The 22,068-nt window shown below is 44.7% G+C and overlaps 1 protein-coding gene across 1 annotated transcript in view; it reads left to right on the top strand.

Moving 5' to 3' along the window:
• LOC127919558 (adhesion G protein-coupled receptor B3-like) overlaps window positions 1-21,786 on the top strand; it is a gene marked incomplete at its 3' end in the record, with an annotated part of 88,761 nt that extends 66,975 nt beyond the window's left edge. The window contains exon 10 of the mRNA XM_052503291.1: window positions 21,678-21,786. Coding sequence (XP_052359251.1) covers window positions 21,678-21,786 — 109 coding nt within the window. The remainder of the gene's footprint in view (window positions 1-21,677) is intronic.
• Window positions 21,787-22,068: the final 282 nt, after the last annotated feature.

Below are 22,068 nucleotides of genomic sequence, written 5' to 3' on the forward strand. Positions count from 1 at the left end.
CTAGTAGTCATGTCCTGGTCTGTCCCCTTTTAAAGGTTACCAGTATCTAGTAACCATGTCCTGGTCTGTCCCCTTTTAAAGGGTACCAGTATCTAGTAGTCATGTCCTGGTCTGTCCCCTTTTAAAGGGTACCAGTATCTAGTAGTCATGTCCTGGTCTGTCCCCTTTTAAAGGGTACCAGTATCTAGTAACCATGTCCTGGTCTGTCCCCTTTTAAAGGGTACCAGTATCTAGTAGTCATGTCCTGGTCTGTCCCCTTTTAAAGGTTACCAGTATCTAGTAACCATGTCCTGGTCTGTCCCCTTTTAAAGGTTACCAGTATCTAGTAACCATGTCCTGGTCTGTCCCCTTTTAAAGGGTACCAGTATCTAGTAGCCATGTCCTGGTCTGTCCCCTTTTAAAGGTTACCAGTATCTAGTAGTCATGTCCTGGTCTGTCCCCTTTTAAAGGTTACCAGTATCTAGTAGTCATGTCCTGGTCTGTCCCCTTTTAAAGGTTACCAGTATCTAGTAACCATGTCCTGGTCTGTCCCCTTTTAAAGGTTACCAGTATCTAGTAACCATGTCCTGGTCTGTCCCCTTTTAAAGGGTACCAGTATCTAGTAGTCATGTCCTGGTCTGTCCCCTTTTAAAGGTTACCAGTATCTAGTAACCATGTCCTGGTCTGTCCCCTTTTAAAGGGTACCAGTATCTAGTAGCCATGTCCTGGTCTGTCCCCTTTTAAAGGTTACCAGTATCTAGTAGTCATGTCCTGGTCTGTCCCCTTTTAAAGGTTACCAGTATCTAGTAGTCATGTCCTGGTCTGTCCCCTTTTAAAGGTTACCAGTATCTAGTAGTCATGTCCTGGTCTGTCCCCTTTTAAAGGTTACCAGTATCTAGTAGTCATGTCCTGGTCTGTCCCCTTTTAAAGGGTACCAGTATCTAGTAGTCATGTCCTGGTCTGTCCCCTTTTAAAGGTTACCAGTATCTAGTAACCATGTCCTGGTCTGTCCCCTTTTAAAGGTTACCAGTATCTAGTAGTCATGTCCTGGTCTGTCCCCTTTTAAAGGGTACCAGTATCTAGTAGTCATGTCCTGGTCTGTCCCCTTTTAAAGGTTACCAGTATCTAGTAACCATGTCCTGGTCTGTCCCCTTTTAAAGGTTACCAGTATCTAGTAGTCATGTCCTGGTCTGTCCCCTTTTAAAGGGTACCAGTATCTAGTAGTCATGTCCTGGTCTGTCCCCTTTTAAAGGTTACCAGTATCTAGTAGTCATGTCCTGGTCTGTCCCCTTTTAAAGGGTACCAGTATCTAGTAGTCATGTCCTGGTCTGTCCCCTTTTAAAGGTTACCAGTATCTAGTAACCATGTCCTGGTCTGTCCCCTTTTAAAGGGTACCAGTATCTAGTAGTCATGTCCTGGTCTGTCCCCTTTTAAAGGGTACCAGTATCTAGTAGTCATGTCCTGGTCTGTCCCCTTTTAAAGGGTACCAGTATCTAGTAACCATGTCCTGGTCTGTCCCCTTTTAAAGGGTACCAGTATCTAGTAGTCATGTCCTGGTCTGTCCCCTTTTAAAGGTTACCAGTATCTAGTAACCATGTCCTGGTCTGTCCCCTTTTAAAGGTTACCAGTATCTAGTAACCATGTCCTGGTCTGTCCCCTTTTAAAGGGTACCAGTATCTAGTAGCCATGTCCTGGTCTGTCCCCTTTTAAAGGTTACCAGTATCTAGTAGTCATGTCCTGGTCTGTCCCCTTTTAAAGGTTACCAGTATCTAGTAGCTAGTAACCATGTCCTGGTCTGTCCCCTTTTAAAGGTTACCAGTATCTAGTAACCATGTCCTGGTCTGTCCCCTTTTAAAGGTTACCAGTATCTAGTAACCATGTCCTGGTCTGTCCCCTTTTAAAGGTTACCAGTATCTAGTAACCATGTCCTGGTCTGTCCCCTTTTAAAGGTTACCAGTATCTAGTAACCATGTCCTGGTCTGTCCCCTTTTAAAGGTTACCAGTATCTAGTAACCATGTCCTGGTCTGTCCCCTTTTAAAGGTTACCAGTATCTAGTAACCATGTCCTGGTCTGTCCCCTTTTAAAGGTTACCAGTATCTAGTAGTCATGTCCTGGTCTGTCCCCTTTTAAAGGGTACCAGTATCTAGTAGTCATGTCCTGGTCTGTCCCCTTTTAAAGGTTACCAGTATCTAGTAACCATGTCCTGGTCTGTCCCCTTTTAAAGGGTACCAGTATCTAGTAGTCATGTCCTGGTCTGTCCCCTTTTAAAGGGTACCAGTATCTAGTAGTCATGTCCTGGTCTGTCCCCTTTTAAAGGGTACCAGTATCTAGTAACCATGTCCTGGTCTGTCCCCTTTTAAAGGGTACCAGTATCTAGTAGTCATGTCCTGGTCTGTCCCCTTTTAAAGGTTACCAGTATCTAGTAACCATGTCCTGGTCTGTCCCCTTTTAAAGGTTACCAGTATCTAGTAACCATGTCCTGGTCTGTCCCCTTTTAAAGGGTACCAGTATCTAGTAGCCATGTCCTGGTCTGTCCCCTTTTAAAGGTTACCAGTATCTAGTAGTCATGTCCTGGTCTGTCCCCTTTTAAAGGTTACCAGTATCTAGTAGCTAGTAACCATGTCCTGGTCTGTCCCCTTTTAAAGGTTACCAGTATCTAGTAACCATGTCCTGGTCTGTCCCCTTTTAAAGGTTACCAGTATCTAGTAACCATGTCCTGGTCTGTCCCCTTTTAAAGGTTACCAGTATCTAGTAACCATGTCCTGGTCTGTCCCCTTTTAAAGGTTACCAGTATCTAGTAACCATGTCCTGGTCTGTCCCCTTTTAAATGTTACCAGTATCTAGTAACCATGTCCTGGTCTGTCCCCTTTTAAAGGTTACCAGTATCTAGTAACCATGTCCTGGTCTGTCCCCTTTTAAAGGTTACCAGTATCTAGTAACCATGTCCTGGTCTGTCCCCTTTTAAAGGTTACCAGTATCTAGTAACCATGTCCTGGTCTGTCCCCTTTTAAAGGTTACCAGTATCTAGTAGCTAGTAGCCATGTCCTGGTCTGTCCCCTTTTAAAGGTTACCAGTATCTAGTAGCTAGTAGCCATGTCCTGGTCTGTCCCCTTTTAAAGGGTACCAGTATCTAGTAGCTAGTAGCCATGTCCTGGTCCGTCCCCTTTTAAAGGTTACCAGTATCTAGTAGCTAGTAACCATGTCCTGGTCTGTCCCCTTTTAAAGGGTACCAGTATCTAGTAACCATGTCCTGGTCTGTCCCCTTTTAAAGGTTACCAGTATCTAGTAGCCATGTCCTGGTCTGTCCCCTTTTAAAGGTTACCAGTATCTAGTAACCATGTCCTGGTCTGTCCCCTTTTAAAGGTTACCAGTATCTAGTAACCATGTCCTGGTCTGTCCCCTTTTAAAGGTTACCAGTATCTAGTAACCATGTCCTGGTCTGTCCCCTTTTAAAGGTTACCAGTATCTAGTAACCATGTCCTGGTCTGTCCCCTTTTAAAGGTTACCAGTATCTAGTAACCATGTCCTGGTCTGTCCCTTTTAAAGGTTACCAGTATCTAGTAACCATGTCCTGGTCTGTCCCCTTTTAAAGGTTACCAGTATCTAGTAACCATGTCCTGGTCTGTCCCCTTTTAAAGGTTACCAGTATCTAGTAGTCATGTCCTGGTCTGTCCCCTTTTAAAGTAGTATCATAGTCATGTCCTGGTCTGTCCCCTTTTAAAGGTTACCAGTATCTAGTAACCATGTCCTGGTCTGTCCCCTTTTAAAGGGTACCAGTATCTAGTAGTCATGTCCTGGTCTGTCCCCTTTTAAAGGGTACCAGTATCTAGTAGTCATGTCCTGGTCTGTCCCCTTTTAAAGGGTACCAGTATCTAGTAACCATGTCCTGGTCTGTCCCCTTTTAAAGGGTACCAGTATCTAGTAGTCATGTCCTGGTCTGTCCCCTTTTAAAGGTTACCAGTATCTAGTAACCATGTCCTGGTCTGTCCCCTTTTAAAGGTTACCAGTATCTAGTAACCATGTCCTGGTCTGTCCCCTTTTAAAGGGTACCAGTATCTAGTAGCCATGTCCTGGTCTGTCCCCTTTTAAAGGTTACCAGTATCTAGTAGTCATGTCCTGGTCTGTCCCCTTTTAAAGGTTACCAGTATCTAGTAGCTAGTAACCATGTCCTGGTCTGTCCCCTTTTAAAGGTTACCAGTATCTAGTAACCATGTCCTGGTCTGTCCCCTTTTAAAGGTTACCAGTATCTAGTAACCATGTCCTGGTCTGTCCCCTTTTAAAGGTTACCAGTATCTAGTAACCATGTCCTGGTCTGTCCCCTTTTAAAGGTTACCAGTATCTAGTAACCATGTCCTGGTCTGTCCCCTTTTAAAGGTTACCAGTATCTAGTAACCATGTCCTGGTCTGTCCCCTTTTAAAGGTTACCAGTATCTAGTAACCATGTCCTGGTCTGTCCCCTTTTAAAGGTTACCAGTATCTAGTAACCATGTCCTGGTCTGTCCCCTTTTAAAGGTTACCAGTATCTAGTAACCATGTCCTGGTCTGTCCCCTTTTAAAGGTTACCAGTATCTAGTAGCTAGTAGCCATGTCCTGGTCTGTCCCCTTTTAAAGGTTACCAGTATCTAGTAGCTAGTAGCCATGTCCTGGTCTGTCCCCTTTTAAAGGTTACCAGTATCTAGTAGCTAGTAGCCATGTCCTGGTCTGTCCCCTTTTAAAGGTTACCAGTATCTAGTAGCTAGTAACCATGTCCTGGTCTGTCCCCTTTTAAAGGGTACCAGTATCTAGTAACCATGTCCTGGTCTGTCCCCTTTTAAAGGGTACCAGTATCTAGTAGCCATGTCCTGGTCTGTCCCCTTTTAAAGGTTACCAGTATCTAGTAACCATGTCCTGGTCTGTCCCCTTTTAAAGGTTACCAGTATCTAGTAACCATGTCCTGGTCTGTCCCCTTTTAAAGGTTACCAGTATCTAGTAACCATGTCCTGGTCTGTCCCCTTTTAAAGGGTACCAGTATCTAGTAACCATGTCCTGGTCTGTCCCCTTTTAAAGGTTACCAGTATCTAGTAACCATGTCCTGGTCTGTCCCCTTTTAAAGGTTACCAGTATCTAGTAACCATGTCCTGGTCTGTCCCCTTTTAAAGGTTACCAGTATCTAGTAACCATGTCCTGGTCTGTCCCCTTTTAAAGGTCCCCTTTTACCAGTATCTAGTAGCTAGTAGCCATGTCCTGGTCTGTCCCCTTTTAAAGGTTACCAGTATCTAGTAGCTAGTAGCCATGTCCTGGTCTGTCCCCTTTTAAAGGTTACCAGTATCTAGTAGCTAGTAGCCATGTCCTGGTCTGTCCCCTTTTAAAGGTTACCAGTATCTAGTAGCTAGTAACCATGTCCTGGTCTGTCCCCTTTTAAAGGGTACCAGTATCTAGTAACCATGTCCTGGTCTGTCCCCTTTTAAAGTACCAGTATCTAGTAGCCATGTCCTGGTCTGTCCCATTTTAAAGGTTACCAGTATCTAGTAGCTAGTAGCCATGTCCTGGTCTGTCCCCTTTTAAAGGGTACCAGTATCTAGTAACCATGTCCTGGTCTGTCCCCTTTTAAAGGGTACCAGTATCTAGTAGCCATGTCCTGGTCTGTCCCCTTTTAAAGGTTACCAGTATCTAGTAGTCATGTCCTGGTCTGTCCCCTTTTAAAGGGTACCAGTATCTAGTAGCTAGTAACCATGTCCTGGTCTGTCCCCTTTTAAAGGTTACCAGTATCTAGTAGCTAGTAACCATGTCCTGGTCTGTCCCCTTTTAAAGGTTACCAGTATCTAGTAGCTAGTAACCATGTCCTGGTCTGTCCCCTTTTAAAGGTTACCAGTATCTAGTAGCCATGTCCTGGTCTGTCCCCTTTTAAAGGTTACCAGTATCTAGTAGCTAGTAACCATGTCCTGGTCTGTCCCCTTTTAAAGGTTACCAGTATCTAGTAGCCATGTCCTGGTCTGTCCCCTTTTAAAGGTTACCAGTATCTAGTAGCTAGTAGCCATGTCCTGGTCTGTCCCCTTTTAAAGGTTACCAGTATCTAGTAGCCATGTCCTGGTCTGTCCCCTTTTAAAGGTTACCAGTATCTAGTAGCCATGTCCTGGTCTGTCCCCTTTTAAAGGTTACCAGTATCTAGTAGCCATGTCCTGGTCTGTCCCCTTTTAAAGGTTACCAGTATCTAGTAGCTAGTAACCATGTCCTGGTCTGTCCCCTTTTAAAGGTTACCAGTATCTAGTAGCCATGTCCTGGTCTGTCCCCTTTTAAAGGTTACCAGTATCTAGTAGCTAGTAACCATGTCCTGGTCTGTCCCCTTTTAAAGGTTACCAGTATCTAGTAGCTAGTAACCATGTCCTGGTCTGTCCCCTTTTAAAGGTTACCAGTATCTAGTAGCTAGTATCCATGTCCTGGTCTGTCCCCTTTTAAAGGTTACCAGTATCTAGTAGCCATGTCCTGGTCTGTCCCCTTTTAAAGGTTACCAGTATCTAGTATCTAGTAACCATGTCCTGGTCTGTCCCCTTTTAAAGGTTACCAGTATCTAGTAGCTAGTAACCATGTCCTGGTCTGTCCCCTTTTAAAGGTTACCAGTATCTAGTAACCATGTCCTGGTCTGTCCCCTTTTAAAGGTTACCAGTATCTAGTAGCTAGTAACCATGTCCTGGTCTGTCCCCTTTTAAAGGTTACCAGTATCTAGTAGCCATGTCCTGGTCTGTCCCCTTTTAAAGGTTACCAGTATCTAGTAGCCATGTCCTGGTCTGTCCCCTTTTAAAGGTTACCAGTATCTAGTAGCTAGTAGCCATGTCCTGGTCTGTCCCCTTTTAAAGGTTACCAGTATCTAGTAGCCATGTCCTGGTCTGTCCCCTTTTAAAGGTTACCAGTATCTAGTAACCATGTCCTGGTCTGTCCCCTTTTAAAGGTTACCAGTATCTAGTAGCCATGTCCTGGTCTGTCCCCTTTTAAAGGTTACCAGTATCTAGTAGCCATGTCCTGGTCTGTCCCCTTTTAAAGGGTACCAGTATCTAGTATCTAGTAGCCATGTCCTGGTCTGTCCCCTTTTAAAGGTTACCAGTATCGAGTAACCATGTCCTGGTCTGTCCCCTTTTAAAGGTTACCAGTATCTAGTAGTCATGTCCTGGTCTGTCCCCTTTTAAAGGGTACCAGTATCTAGTAACCATGTCCTGGTCTGTCCCCTTTTAAAGGTTACCAGTATCTAGTAGTCATGTCCTGGTCTGTCCCCTTTTAAAGGTTACCAGTATCTAGTAACCATGTCCTGGTCTGTCCCCTTTTAAAGGTTACCAGTATCTAGTAGCTAGTAACCATGTCCTGGTCTGTCCCCTTTTAAAGGTTACCAGTATCTAGTAACCATGTCCTGGTCTGTCCCCTTTTAAAGGGTACCAGTATCTAGTAGCCATGTCCTGGTCTGTCCCCTTTTAAAGGTTACCAGTATCTAGTAGCTAGTAACCATGTCCTGGTCTGTCCCCTTTTAAAGGGTACCAGTATCTAGTAACCATGTCCTGGTCTGTCCCCTTTTAAAGGTTACCAGTATCTAGTAACCATGTCCTGGTCTGTCCCCTTTTAAAGGTTACCAGTATCTAGTAGCTAGTAGCCATGTCCTGGTCTGTCCCCTTTTAAAGGGTACCAGTATCTAGTAGCCATGTCCTGGTCTGTCCCCTTTTAAAGGTTACCAGTATCTAGTAACCATGTCCTGGTCTGTCCCCTTTTAAAGGTTACCAGTATCTAGTAACCATGTCCTGGTCTGTCCCCTTTTAAAGGTTACCAGTATCTAGTAGCTAGTAACCATGTCCTGGTCTGTCCCCTTTTAAAGGGTACCAGTATCTAGTAACCATGTCCTGGTCTGTCCCCTTTTAAAGGTTACCAGTATCTAGTAGCTAGTAACCATGTCCTGGTCTGTCCCCTTTTAAAGGTTACCAGTATCTAGTAGCCATGTCCTGGTCTGTCCCCTTTTAAAGGTTACCAGTATCTAGTAGCTAGTAACCATGTCCTGGTCTGTCCCCTTTTAAAGGTTACCAGTATCTAGTAGCCATGTCCTGGTCTGTCCCCTTTTAAAGGTTACCAGTATCTAGTAGCCATGTCCTGGTCTGTCCCCTTTTAAAGGTTACCAGTATCTAGTAGCCATGTCCTGGTCTGTCCCCTTTTAAAGGTTACCAGTATCTAGTAACCATGTCCTGGTCTGTCCCCTTTTAAAGGTTACCAGTATCTAGTAGCCATGTCCTGGTCTGTCCCCTTTTAAAGGGTACCAGTATCTAGTAACCATGTCCTGGTCTGTCCCCTTTTAAAGGTTACCAGTATCTAGTAGCCATGTCCTGGTCTGTCCCCTTTTAAAGGTTACCAGTATCTAGTAGCCATGTCCTGGTCTGTCCCCTTTTAAAGGTTACCAGTATCTAGTAGCCATGTCCTGGTCTGTCCCCTTTTAAAGGTTACCAGTATCTAGTAACCATGTCCTGGTCTGTCCCCTTTTAAAGGTTACCAGTATCTAGTAGTCATGTCCTGGTCTGTCTTTTAAAGGTTACCAGTATCTAGTAACCATGTCCTGGTCTGTCCCCTTTTAAAGGTTACCAGTATCTAGTAACCATGTCCTGGTCTGTCCCCTTTTAAAGGTTACCAGTATCTAGTAGCTAGTAGCCATGTCCTGGTCTGTCCCCTTTTAAAGGTTACCAGTATCTAGTAACCATGTCCTGGTCTGTCCCCTTTTAAAGGTTACCAGTATCTAGTATCTAGTAGCCATGTCCTGGTCTGTCCCCTTTTAAAGGTTACCAGTATCTAGTAACCATGTCCTGGTCTGTCCCCTTTTAAAGGTTACCAGTATCTAGTAACCATGTCCTGGTCTGTCCCCTTTTAAAGGGTACCAGTATCTAGTAGCCATGTCCTGGTCTGTCCCCTTTTAAAGGGTACCAGTATCTAGTAACCATGTCCTGGTCTGTCCCCTTTTAAAGGGTACCAGTATCTAGTAACCATGTCCTGGTCTGTCCCCTTTTAAAGGGTACCAGTATCTAGTAGCCATGTCCTGGTCTGTCCCCTTTTAAAGGGTACCAGTATCTAGTAGCTAGTAACCATGTCCTGGTCTGTCCCCTTTTAAAGGGTACCAGTATCTAGTAACCATGTCCTGGTCTGTCCCCTTTTAAAGGGTACCAGTATCTAGTAGCTAGTAACCATGTCCTGGTCTGTCCCCTTTTAAAGGGTACCAGTATCTAGTAACCATGTCCTGGTCTGTCCCCTTTTAAAGGGTACCAGTATCTAGTAGCCATGTCCTGGTCTGTCCCCTTTTAAAGGTTACCAGTATCTAGTAACCATGTCCTGGTCTGTCCCCTTTTAAAGGTTACCAGTATCTAGTATCTAGTAACCATGTCCTGGTCTGTCCCCTTTTAAAGGTTACCAGTATCTAGTAACCATGTCCTGGTCTGTCCCCTTTTAAAGGTTACCAGTATCTAGTAACCATGTCCTGGTCTGTCCCCTTTTAAAGGGTACCAGTATCTAGTAACCATGTCCTGGTCTGTCCCCTTTTAAAGGGTACCAGTATCTAGTAACCATGTCCTGGTCTGTCCCCTTTTAAAGGTTACCAGTATCTAGTAGCTAGTAACCATGTCCTGGTCTGTCCCCTTTTAAAGGGTACCAGTATCTAGTAGCTAGTAACCATGTCCTGGTCTGTCCCCTTTTAAAGGTTACCAGTATCTAGTAACCATGTCCTGGTCTGTCCCCTTTTAAAGGTTACCAGTATCTAGTAACCATGTCCTGGTCTGTCCCCTTTTAAAGGGTACCAGTATCTAGTAACCATGTCCTGGTCTGTCCCCTTTTAAAGGTTACCAGTATCTAGTAACCATGTCCTGGTCTGTCCCCTTTTAAAGGGTACCAGTATCTAGTAACCATGTCCTGGTCTGTCCCCTTTTAAACGGTGCCAGTATCTAGTAACCATGTCCTGGTCTGTCCCCTTTTAAAGGTTACCAGTATCTAGTAACCATGTCCTGGTCTGTCCCCTTTTAAAGGGTACCAGTATCTAGTAACCATGTCCTGGTCTGTCCCCTTTTAAAGGGTACCAGTATCTAGTAACCATGTCCTGGTCTGTCCCCTTTTAAAGGGTACCAGTATCTAGTAACCATGTCCTGGTCTGTCCCCTTTTAAAGGGTACCAGTATCTAGTAACCATGTCCTGGTCTGTCCCCTTTTAAAGGGTACCAGTATCTAGTAACCATGTCCTGGTCTGTCCCCTTTTAAAGGTTACCAGTATCTAGTAACCATGTCCTGGTCTGTCCCCTTTTAAAGGTTACCAGTATCTAGTAACCATGTCCTGGTCTGTCCCCTTTTAAAGGGTACCAGTATCTAGTAACCATGTCCTGGTCTGTCCCCTTTTAAAGGTACCAGTATCTAGTAACCATGTCCTGGTCTGTCCCCTTTTAAAGGGTACCAGTATCTAGTAACCATGTCCTGGTCTGTCCCCTTTTAAAGGGTACCAGTATCTAGTAACCATGTCCTGGTCTGTCCCCTTTTAAAGGGTACCAGTATCTAGTAACCATGTCCTGGTCTGTCCCCTTTTAAAGGTTACCAGTATCTAGTAACCATGTCCTGGTCTGTCCCCTTTTAAAGGGTACCAGTATCTAGTAACCATGTCCTGGTCTGTCCCCTTTTAAAGGGTACCAGTATCTAGTAGCTAGTAACCATGTCCTGGTCTGTCCCCTTTTAAAGGGTACCAGTATCTAATAGCCATGTCCTGGTCTGTCCCCTTTTAAAGGTTACCAGTATCTAGTAGCCATGTCCTGGTCTGTCCCCTTTTAAAGGTTACCAGTATCTAGTAGCCATGTCCTGGTCTGTCCCCTTTTAAAGGGTACCAGTATCTAGTAACCATGTCCTGGTCTGTCCCCTTTTAAAGGTTACCAGTATCTAGTAACCATGTCCTGGTCTGTCCCCTTTTAAAGGGTACCAGTATCTAGTAACCATGTCCTGGTCTGTCCCCTTTTAAAGGGTACCAGTATCTAGTAGCTAGTAACCATGTCCTGGTCTGTCCCCTTTTAAAGGGTACCAGTATCTAGTAGCCATGTCCTGGTCTGTCCCCTTTTAAAGGGTACCAGTATCTAGTAGCCATGTCCTGGTCTGTCCCCTTTTAAAGGTTACCAGTATCTAGTAGCTAGTAACCATGTCCTGGTCCGTCCCCTTTTATAGGGTACCAGAATCTAGTAGCTAGTAACCATGTCCTGGTCTGTCCCCTTTTAAAGGGTACCAGAATCTAGTAGCTAGTAGCCATGTCCTGGTCTGTCCCCTTTTAAAGGGTACCAGTATCTAATAGTCATGTCCTGGTCTGTCCCCTTTTAAAGGTTACCAGTATCTAGTAGCCATGTCCTGGTCTGTCCCCTTTTAAAGGTTACCAGTATCTAGTAGCTAGTAACCATGTCCTGGTCCGTCCCCTTTTAAAGGGTACCAGAATCTAGTAGCTAGTAACCATGTCCTGGTCTGTCCCCTTTTAAAGGGTACCAGAATCTAGTAGCTAGTAACCATGTCCTGGTCTGTCCCCTTTTAAAGGGTACCAGTATCTAGTAACCATGTCCTGGTCTGTCCCCTTTTAAAGGGTACCAGTATCTAGTAACCATGTCCTGGTCTGTCCCCTTTTAAAGGTTACCAGTATCTAGTAACCATGTCCTGGTCTGTCCCCTTTTAAACGGTGCCAGTATCTAGTAACCATGTCCTGGTCTGTCCCCTTTTAAAGGTTACCAGTATCTAGTAACCATGTCCTGGTCTGTCCCCTTTTAAAGGGTACCAGTATCTAGTAACCATGTCCTGGTCTGTCCCCTTTTAAAGGTTACCAGTATCTAGTAACCATGTCCTGGTCTGTCCCCTTTTAAATGGTACCAGTATCTAGTAGCCATGTCCTGGTCTGTCCCCTTTTAAAGGGTACCAGTATCTAGTAGCTAGTAGCCATGTCCTGGTCTGTCCCCTTTTAAAGGGTACCAGTATCTAGTAGCCATGTCCTGGTCTGTCCCCTTTTAAAGGGTACCAGTATCTAGTAGCCATGTCCTGGTCTGTCCCCTTTTAAAGGTTACCAGTATCTAGTAGCTAGTAACCATGTCCTGGTCTGTCCCCTTTTAAAGGTTACCAGTATCTAGTAGCTAGTAACCATGTCCTGGTCTGTCCCCTTTTAAAGGGTACCAGTATCTAGTAGCTAGTAGCCATGTCCTGGTCTGTCCCCTTTTAAAGGGTACCAGTATCTAGTAGCCATGTCCTGGTCTGTCCCCTTTTAAAGGGTACCAGAATCTAGTAGCTAGTAGCCATGTCCTGGTCTGTCCCCTTTTAAAGGGTACCAGTATCTAGTAGCTAGTAACCATGTCCTGGTCTGTCCCCTTTTAAAGGTTACCAGTATCTAGTAGCTAGTAACCATGTCCTGGTCTGTCCCCTTTTAAAGGGTACCAGTATCTAGTAGCTAGTAACCATGTCCTGGTCTGTCCCCTTTTAAAGGGTACCAGTATCTAATAGCCATGTCCTGGTCTGTCCCCTTTTAAAGGGTACCAGAATCTAGTAGCTAGTAGCCATGTCCTGGTCTGTCCCCTTTTAAAGGTTACCAGTATCTAGTAACCATGTCCTGGTCTGTCCCCTTTTAAATGGTACCAGTATCTAGTAGCCATGTCCTGGTCTGTCCCCTTTTAAAGGGTACCAGAATCTAGTAGCTAGTAGCCATGTCCTGGTCTGTCCCCTTTTAAAGGGTACCAGTATCTAATAGTCATGTCCTGGTCTGTCCCCTTTTAAAGGTTACCAGTATCTAGTAACCATGTCCTGGTCTGTCCCCTTTTAAAGGTTACCAGTATCTAGTAGCTAGTAACCATGTCCTGGTCTGTCCCCTTTTAAAGGTTACCAGTATCTAGTAGCTAGTAACCATGTCCTGGTCTGTCCCCTTTTAAAGGGTACCAGTATCTAGTAGCTAGTAACCATGTCCTGGTCTGTCCCCTTTTAAAGGGTACCAGTATCTAGTAACCATGTCCTGGTCTGTCCCCTTTTAAAGGGTACCAGAATCTAGTATCTAGTAGCCATGTCCTGGTCTGTCCCCTTTTAAAGGGTACCAGTATCTAGTAGCCATGTCCTGGTCTGTCCCCTTTTAAAGGGTACCAGAATCTAGTAGCTAGTAGCCATGTCCTGGTCTGTCCCCTTTTAAAGGGTACCAGTATCTAATAGTCATGTCCTGGTCTGTCCCCTTTTAAAGGTTACCAGTATCTAGTAGCCATGTCCTGGTCTGTCCCCTTTTAAAGGTTACCAGTATCTAGTAGCTAGTAACCATGTCCTGGTCTGTCCCCTTTTAAAGGGTACCAGAATCTAGTAGCTAGTAACCATGTCCTGGTCGTCCCCTTTTAAAGGGTACCAGAATCTAGTAGCTAGTAACCATGTCCTGGTCTGTCCCCTTTTAAAGGGTACCAGTATCTAGTAGCCATGTCCTGGTCTGTCCCCCCAGTATCTTAACCATGTCCTGGTCTGTCCCCTTTTAAAGGGTACCAGTATCTAGTAGCCATGTCCTGGTCCGTCCCCTTTTAAAGGTTACCAGTATCTAGTAGCTAGTAACCATGTCCTGGTCTGTCCCCTTTTAAAGGTTACCAGTATCTAGTAACCATGTCCTGGTCTGTCCCCTTTTAAAGGTTACCAGTATCTAGTAGCTAGTAGCCATGTCCTGGTCTGTCCCCTTTTAAAGGTTACCAGTATCTAGTAGCTAGTAACCATGTCCTGGTCTGTCCCCTTTTAAAGGTTACCAGTATCTAGTAGCTAGTAACCATGTCCTGGTCTGTCCCCTTTTAAAGGTTACCAGTATCTAGTAACCATGTCCTGGTCTGTCCCCTTTTAAAGGTTACCAGTATCTAGTAGCCATGTCCTGGTCTGTCCCCTTTTAAAGGTTACCAGTATCTAGTAGCTAGTAACCATGTCCTGGTCTGTCCCCTTTTAAAGGTTACCAGTATCTAGTAGCTAGTAACCATGTCCTGGTCTGTCCCCTTTTAAAGGGTACCAGTATCTAGTAGCTAGTAACCATGTCCTGGTCTGTCCCCTTTTAAAGGGTACCAGTATCTAGTAACCATGTCCTGGTCTGTCCCCTTTTAAAGGTTACCAGTATCTAGTAACCATGTCCTGGTCTGTCCCCTTTTAAAGGTTACCAGTATCTAGTAGCTAGTAACCATGTCCTGGTCTGTCCCCTTTTAAAGGTTACCAGTATCTAGTAGCTAGTAACCATGTCCTGGTCTGTCCCCTTTTAAACGGTACCAGTATCTAGTAGCTAGTAACCATGTCCTGGTCTGTCCCCTTTTAAAGGGTACCAGTATCTAGTAACCATGTCCTGGTCTGTCCCATTTTAAAGGGTACCAGTATCTAGTAACCATGTCCTGGTCTGTCCCCTTTTAAAGGGTACCAGTATCTAGTAACCATGTCCTGGTCTGTCCCCTTTTAAAGGGTACCAGTATCTAGTAACCATGTCCTGGTCTGTCCCCTTTTAAAGGTTACCAGTATCTAGTATCTAGTAACCATGTCCTGGTCTGTCCCCTTTTAAAGGGTACCAGTATCTAGTAACCATGTCCTGGTCTGTCCCCTTTTAAACGGTGCCAGTATCTAGTAACCATGTCCTGGTCTGTCCCCTTTTAAAGGTTACCAGTATCTAGTAACCATGTCCTGGTCTGTCCCCTTTTAAATGGTACCAGTATCTAGTAGCCATGTCCTGGTCTGTCCCCTTTTAAAGGGTACCAGTATCTAGTAGCTAGTAACCATGTCCTGGTCTGTCCCCTTTTAAAGGGTACCAGTATCTAGTAGCTAGTAACCATGTCCTGGTCTGTCCCCTTTTAAAGGGTACCAGTATCTAGTAGCCATGTCCTGGTCTGTCCCCTTTTAAAGGGTACCAGTATCTAGTAGCCATGTCCTGGTCTGTCCCCTTTTAAAGGGTACCAGTATCTAATAGCCATGTCCTGGTCTGTCCCCTTTTAAAGGTTACCAGTATCTAGTAGCCATGTCCTGGTCTGTCCCCTTTTAAAGGGTACCAGTATCTAGTAGCTAGTAACCATGTCCTGGTCCGTCCCCTTTTATAGGGTACCAGAATCTAGTAGCTAGTAACCATGTCCTGGTCTGTCCCCTTTTAAAGGGTACCAGTATCTAATAGTCATGTCCTGGTCTGTCCCCTTTTAAAGGTTACCAGAATCTAGTAGTCATGTCCTGGTCTGTCCCTTTTAAAGGTTACCAGTATCTAGTAGTCATGTCCTGGTCTGTCCCCTTTTAAAGGTTACCAGTATCTAGTAGCTAGTAACCATGTCCTGGTCCGTCCCCTTTTATAGGGTACCAGAATCTAGTAGCTAGTAACCATGTCCTGGTCTGTCCCCTTTTAAAGGGTACCAGTATCTAATAGTCATGTCCTGGTCTGTCCCCTTTTAAAGGTTACCAGAATCTAGTAGTCATGTCCTGGTCTGTCTCCTTTTAAAGGTTACCAGTATCTAGTAGTCATGTCCTGGTCTGTCCCTTTTAAAGGTTACCAGTATCTAGTAGTCATGTCCTGGTCTGTCCCCTTTTAAAGGTTACCAGTATCTAGTAGTCATGTCCTGGTCTGTCCCCTTTTAAAGGTTACCAGTATCTAGTAGTCATGTCCTGGTCTGTCCCCTTTTAAAGGTTACCAGTATCTAGTAGTCATGTCCTGGTCTGTCTCCTTTTAGTACCAGTATCTAGTAGTCATGTCCTGGTCTGTCCCCTTTTAAAGGTTACCAGTATCTAGTAGTCATGTCCTGGTCTGTCCCCTTTTAAAGGTTACCAGTATCTAGTAGTCATGTCCTGGTCTGTCCCCTTTTAAAGGTTACCAGTATCTAGTAGTCATGTCCTGGTCTGTCTCTTTTAAAGGTTACCAGTATCTAGTAGTCATGTCCTGGTCTGTCCCCTTTTAAAGGGTACCAGTATCTAGTAGTCATGTCCTGGTCTGTCTCCTTTTAAAGGTTACCAGTATCTAGTAGCTAGTAGCCATGTCCTGGTCTGTCCCCTTTTAAAGGTTACCAGTATCTAGTAGCTAGTAACCATGTCCTGGTCTGTCCCCTTTTAAAGGGTACCAGAATCTAGTAGCTAGTAACCATGTCCTGGTCCGTCCCCTTTTAAAGGGTACCAGAATCTAGTAGCTAGTAACCATGTCCTGGTCTGTCCCCTTTTAAAGGGTACCAGTATCTAGTAGCCATGTCCTGGTCTGTCCCCTTTTAAAGGGTACCAGTATCTAGTAACCATGTCCTGGTCTGTCCCCTTTTAAAGGGTACCAGTATCTAGTAACCATGTCCTGGTCTGTCCCCTTTTAAAGGGTACCAGTATCTAGTAACCATGTCCTGGTCTGTCCCCTTTTAAAGGTTACCAGTATCTAGTAGCTAGTAACCATGTCCTGGTCTGTCCCCTTTTAAAGGTTACCAGTATCTAGTAACCATGTCCTGGTCTGTCCCCTTTTAAAGGGTACCAGTATCTAGTAGCTAGTAACCATGTCCTGGTCTGTCCCCTTTTAAAGGTTACCAGTATCTAGTAGCCATGTCCTGGTCTGTCCCCTTTTAAAGGGTACCAGTATCTAGTAGCCATGTCCTGGTCTGTCCCCTTTTAAAGGGTACCAGTATCTAGTAACCATGTCCTGGTCTGTCCCCTTTTAAAGGGTACCAGTATCTAGTAACCATGTCCTGGTCTGTCCCCTTTTAAAGGGTACCAGTATCTAGTAACCATGTCCTGGTCTGTCCCCTTTTAAAGGTTACCAGTATCTAGTAGCCATGTCCTGGTCTGTCCCCTTTTAAAGGGTACCAGTATCTAGTAGCTAGTAACCATGTCCTGGTCTGTCCCCTTTTAAAGGTTACCAGTATCTAGTAACCATGTCCTGGTCTGTCCCCTTTTAAAGGTTACCAGTATCTAGTAGCCATGTCCTGGTCTGTCCCCTTTTAAAGGGTACCAGTATCTAGTAGCTAGTAACCATGTCCTGGTCTGTCCCCTTTTAAAGGGTACCAGTATCTAGTAGCTAGTAACCATGTCCTGGTCCGTCCCCTTTTAAAGGGTACCAGAATCTAGTAGCTAGTAACCATGTCCTGGTCCGTCCCCTTTTAAAGGGTACCAGAATCTAGTAGCTAGTAACCATGTCCTGGTCTGTCCCCTTTTAAAGGGTACCAGTATCTAGTAGCCATGTCCTGGTCTGTCCCCTTTTAAAGGGTACCAGTATCTAGTAACCATGTCCTGGTCTGTCCCCTTTTAAAGGGTACCAGTATCTAGTAACCATGTCCTGGTCTGTCCCCTTTTAAAGGGTACCAGTATCTAGTAGCCATGTCCTGGTCTGTCCCCTTTTAAAGGGTACCAGTATCTAGTAACCATGTCCTGGTCTGTCCCCTTTTAAAGGTTACCAGTATCTAGTAACCATGTCCTGGTCTGTCCCCTTTTAAAGGGTACCAGTATCTAGTAACCATGTCCTGGTCTGTCCCCTTTTAAAGGGTACCAGTATCTAGTAGCCATGTCCTGGTCTGTCCCCTTTTAAAGGGTACCAGTATCTAGTAACCATGTCCTGGTCTGTCCCCTTTTAAAGGGTACCAGTATCTAGTAGCCATGTCCTGGTCTGTCCCCTTTTAAAGGGTACCAGTATCTAGTAACCATGTCCTGGTCTGTCCCCTTTTAAAGGGTACCAGTATCTAGTAGCCATGTCCTGGTCTGTCCCCTTTTAAAGGGTACCAGTATCTAGTAACCATGTCCTGGTCTGTCCCCTTTTAAAGGGTACCAGTATCTAGTAGCCATGTCCTGGTCTGTCCCCTTTTAAAGGTTACCAGTATCTAGTAGCTAGTAGCCATGTCCTGGTCTGTCCCCTTTTAAAGGGTACCAGTATCTAGTAGCTAGTAACCATGTCCTGGTCTGTCCCCTTTTAAAGGGTACCAGTATCTAGTAGCCATGTCCTGGTCTGTCCCCTTTTAAAGGGTACCAGTATCTAGTAACCATGTCCTGGTCTGTCCCCTTTTAAAGGGTACCAGTATCTAGTAACCATGTCCTGGTCTGTCCCCTTTTAAAGGGTACCAGTATCTAGTAGCCATGTCCTGGTCTGTCCCCTTTTAAAGGGTACCAGTATCTAGTAACCATGTCCTGGTCTGTCCCCTTTTAAAGGGTACCAGTATCTAGTAGCCATGTCCTGGTCTGTCCCCTTTTAAAGGTTACCAGTATCTAGTAGCTAGTATCCATGTCCTGGTCTGTCCCCTTTTAAAGGGTACCAGTATCTAGTAGCTAGTAACCATGTCCTGGTCTGTCCCCTTTTAAAGGTTACCAGTATCTAGTAGCTAGTAGCCATGTCCTGGTCTGTCCCCTTTTAAAGGGTACCAGTATCTAGTAGCCATGTCCTGGTCTGTCCCCTTTTAAAGGGTACCAGTATCTAGTAACCATGTCCTGGTCTGTCCCCTTTTAAAGGTTACCAGTATCTAGTAACCATGTCCTGGTCTGTCCCCTTTTAAAGGGTACCAGTATCTAGTAACCATGTCCTGGTCTGTCCCCTTTTAAAGGGTACCAGTATCTAGTAACCATGTCCTGGTCTGTCCCCTTTTAAAGGGTACCAGTATCTAGTAGCTAGTAACCATGTCCTGGTCTGTCCCCTTTTAAAGGTTACCAGTATCTAGTAGCCATGTCCTGGTCTGTCCCCTTTTAAAGGGTACCAGTATCTAGTAACCATGTCCTGGTCTGTCCCCTTTTAAAGGGTACCAGTATCTAGTAGCCATGTCCTGGTCTGTCCCCTTTTAAAGGGTACCAGTATCTAGTAACCATGTCCTGGTCTGTCCCCTTTTAAAGGGTACCAGTATCTAGTAGCCATGTCCTGGTCTGTCCCCTTTTAAAGGTTACCAGTATCTAGTAGCTAGTAGCCATGTCCTGGTCTGTCCCCTTTTAAACGGTACCAGTATCTAGTAGCTAGTAACCATGTCCTGGTCTGTCCCCTTTTAAAGGGTACCAGTATCGAGTAGCCATGTCCTGGTCTGTCCCCTTTTAAAGGGTACCAGTATCTAGTAGCCATGTCCTGGTCAGAGGTGAGATGTCTGATGAGTGAAAGATGAACACTTTTAGATTGTTGTGGTTCATGTTGGACAAGTAAAATCAGTCAAAGTAAACGCTCTGTTAGAAGCTAAGTCTTCACATAACCCTGTGACATTGTGTTTGCTTCCATCCCTCACATAATGCCTCTACGTTTTACACAGCCCTGTTTTCCACACCACACTCCCTCTCTCCCAGGAGACAGTTCCACAGCCCTGTTTTCCACCCCACACTCCCTCTCTCCCAGGAGACAGTTCCACAGCCCTGTTTTCCACACCACACTCCCTCTCTCCCAGGAGACAGTTACACAGCCCTGTTTTTCACACCACACTCCCTCTCCCCCAGGAGACAGTTACACAGCCCTGTTTTCCACACCACACTCCCTCTCCCCAGGAGACAGTTACACAGCCCTGTTTTCCACACCACACTCCCTCTCTCCCAGGAGACAGTTACACAGCCCTGTTTTCCACACCACACTCCCTCTCTCCCAGGAGACAGTTACACAGCCCTGTTTTCCACACCACACTCCCTCTCTCCCAGGAGACAGTTCCAAGAGGAACGCTGGTATAACACTACTGACTAATGCTGTGTACATGTAATGGCAGCACTGATGTTGCAGTAAGAAGAAAACTGGGAAGTTTCTCTCTTCCCACGTCTAGTTCTTTGTCTCAAATGGCACTGTATTTCCTAGTGCCCTATGGGCCCTGGTCAAGCAGACTACAGTATATAGGAAATGTGGGGGACATTTGAGATGTGGTTTTGACCTATGTAACGGCTGCACTGATACGGCACTAGTTAACTGTAATGTTGTCCTCACCTCTCACTAGTTAACTGTAATGTTGTCCTCATCTCTCACGAGTTAACTGTAATGTTGTCCTCATCTCTCACTAGTTAACTGTAATGTTGTCCTCATCTCTCACTAGTTAACTGTAATGTTGTCCTCACCTCTCACTAGTTAACTGTAATGTTGTCCTCATCTCTCACGAGTTAACTGTAATGTTGTCCTCATCTCTCACTAGTTAACTGTAATGTTGTCCTCATCTCTCACTAGTTAACTGTAATGTTGTCCTCACCTCTCACTAGTTAACTGTAATGTTGTCCTAATCTCTCACGAGTTAACTGTAATGTTGTCCTCATCTCTCACTAGTTAACTGTAATGTTGTCCTCATCTCTCACTAGTTAACTGTAATGTTGTCCTCATCTCTCACTAGTTAACTGTAATGTTGTCCTCATCTCTCACTAGTTAACTGTAATGTTGTCCTCATCTCTCACGAGTTAACTGTAATGTTGTCCTCATCTCTCACTAGTTAACTGTAATGTTGTCCTCATCTCTCACGAGTTAACTGTAATGTTGTCCTCATCTCTCACTAGTTAACTGTAATGTTGTCCTCATCTCTCACTAGTTAACTGTAATGTTGTCCTCATCTCTCACTAGTTAACTGTAATGTTGTCCTCATCTCTCACTAGTTAACTGTAATGTTGTCCTCATCTCTCACTAGTTAACTGTAATGTTGTCCTTATCTCTCACTAGTTAACTGTAATGTTGTCCTCATCTCTCACTAGTTAACTGTAATGTTGTCCTCATCTCTCACTAGTTAACTGTAATGTTGTCCTCATCTCTCACTAGTTAACTGTAATGTTGTCCTCATCTCTCACTAGTTAACTGTACTGTTGTCCTCACCTCTCACTAGTTAACTGTACTGTTGTCCTCATCTCTCACTAGTTAACTGTACTGTTGTCCTCACCTCTCACTAGTTAACTGTACTGTTGTCCTCATCTCTCACTAGTTAACTGTACTGTTGTCCTCATCTCTCACTAGTTAACTGTACTGTTGTCCTCACCTCTCACTAGTTAACTGTACTGTTGTCCTCATCTCTCACTAGTTAACTGTACTGTTGTCCTCATCTCTCACTAGTTAACTGTAATGTTGTTGTCATCTCTCACTAGTTAACTGTACTGTTGTCCTCATCTCTCACTAGTTAACTGTAATGTTGTCCTCATCTCTCACTAGTTAACTGTACTGTTGTCCTCATCTCTCACTAGTTAACTGTAATGTTGTCCTCATCTCTCACTAGTTAACTGTACTGTTGTCCTCATCTCTCACTAGTTAACTGTACTGTTGTCCTCATCTCTCACTAGTTAACTGTAATGTTGTCCTCACCTCTCACTAGTTAACTGTAATGTTGTCCTCATCTCTCACTAGTTAACTGTAATGTTGTCCTCACCTCTCACTAGTTAACTGTACTGTTGTCTTCATCTCTCACTAGTTAACTGTACTGTTGTCCTCACCTCTCACTAGTTAACTGTACTGGTGTCTTCATCTCTCACTAGTTAACTGTACTGTTGTCCTCACCTCTCACTAGTTAACTGTACTGGTGTCCTCATCTCTCACTAGTTAACTGTAATGTTGTCCTCATCTCTCACTAGTTAACTGTACAGTTGTCCTCATCTCTCACTAGTTAACTGTACTGTTGTCCTCACCTCTCACTAGTTAACTGTACTGGTGTCCTCATCTCTCACTAGTTAACTGTAATGTTGTCCTCATCTCTAACTAGTTAACTGTACTGTTGTCGTCATCTCTCACTAGTTAACTGTACTGTTGTCCTCACCTCTCACTAGTTAACTGTACTGGTGTCCTCATCTCTCACTAGTTAACTGTAATGTTGTTGTCGTCTCTCTAGATCTATCCAGGTGCAGTGGAGCTGATGCAGGTCATCGAGGAATTCATCCACATTGTTGGCCTGGGCATGAAGGACTTCCACAACGCCTATCTGATGACTGGGAACTTGGGTAAGAACCACAGACAGATCTATTCTCACAGCCCACAGGCCTGGGATGGGAGTCCCACAGCCTTATTTTTCTCCACAACCCAGCCACCCAGCTGGGTGAAAATAACAATTATCAAATCGATGTTCAACGATCAATCGTCCATGTGTGAATAAACTAAATGTTGCTGCTGCTGACTCCCCATGTCAATTCCCCCTCCATCCATCAGTAATCTGGGATAAATTATGCGTGGAGGGGAGGGGAGGGGAAGGAGGGAGGGATGGGAGGAAGGAAGGAAGGAGGGGA

The sequence above is a fragment of the Oncorhynchus keta genome, unplaced genomic scaffold (assembly GCF_023373465.1).
Source record: "Oncorhynchus keta strain PuntledgeMale-10-30-2019 unplaced genomic scaffold, Oket_V2 Un_contig_17033_pilon_pilon, whole genome shotgun sequence".
Classification (NCBI taxonomy): domain Eukaryota; kingdom Metazoa; phylum Chordata; class Actinopteri; order Salmoniformes; family Salmonidae; genus Oncorhynchus; species Oncorhynchus keta.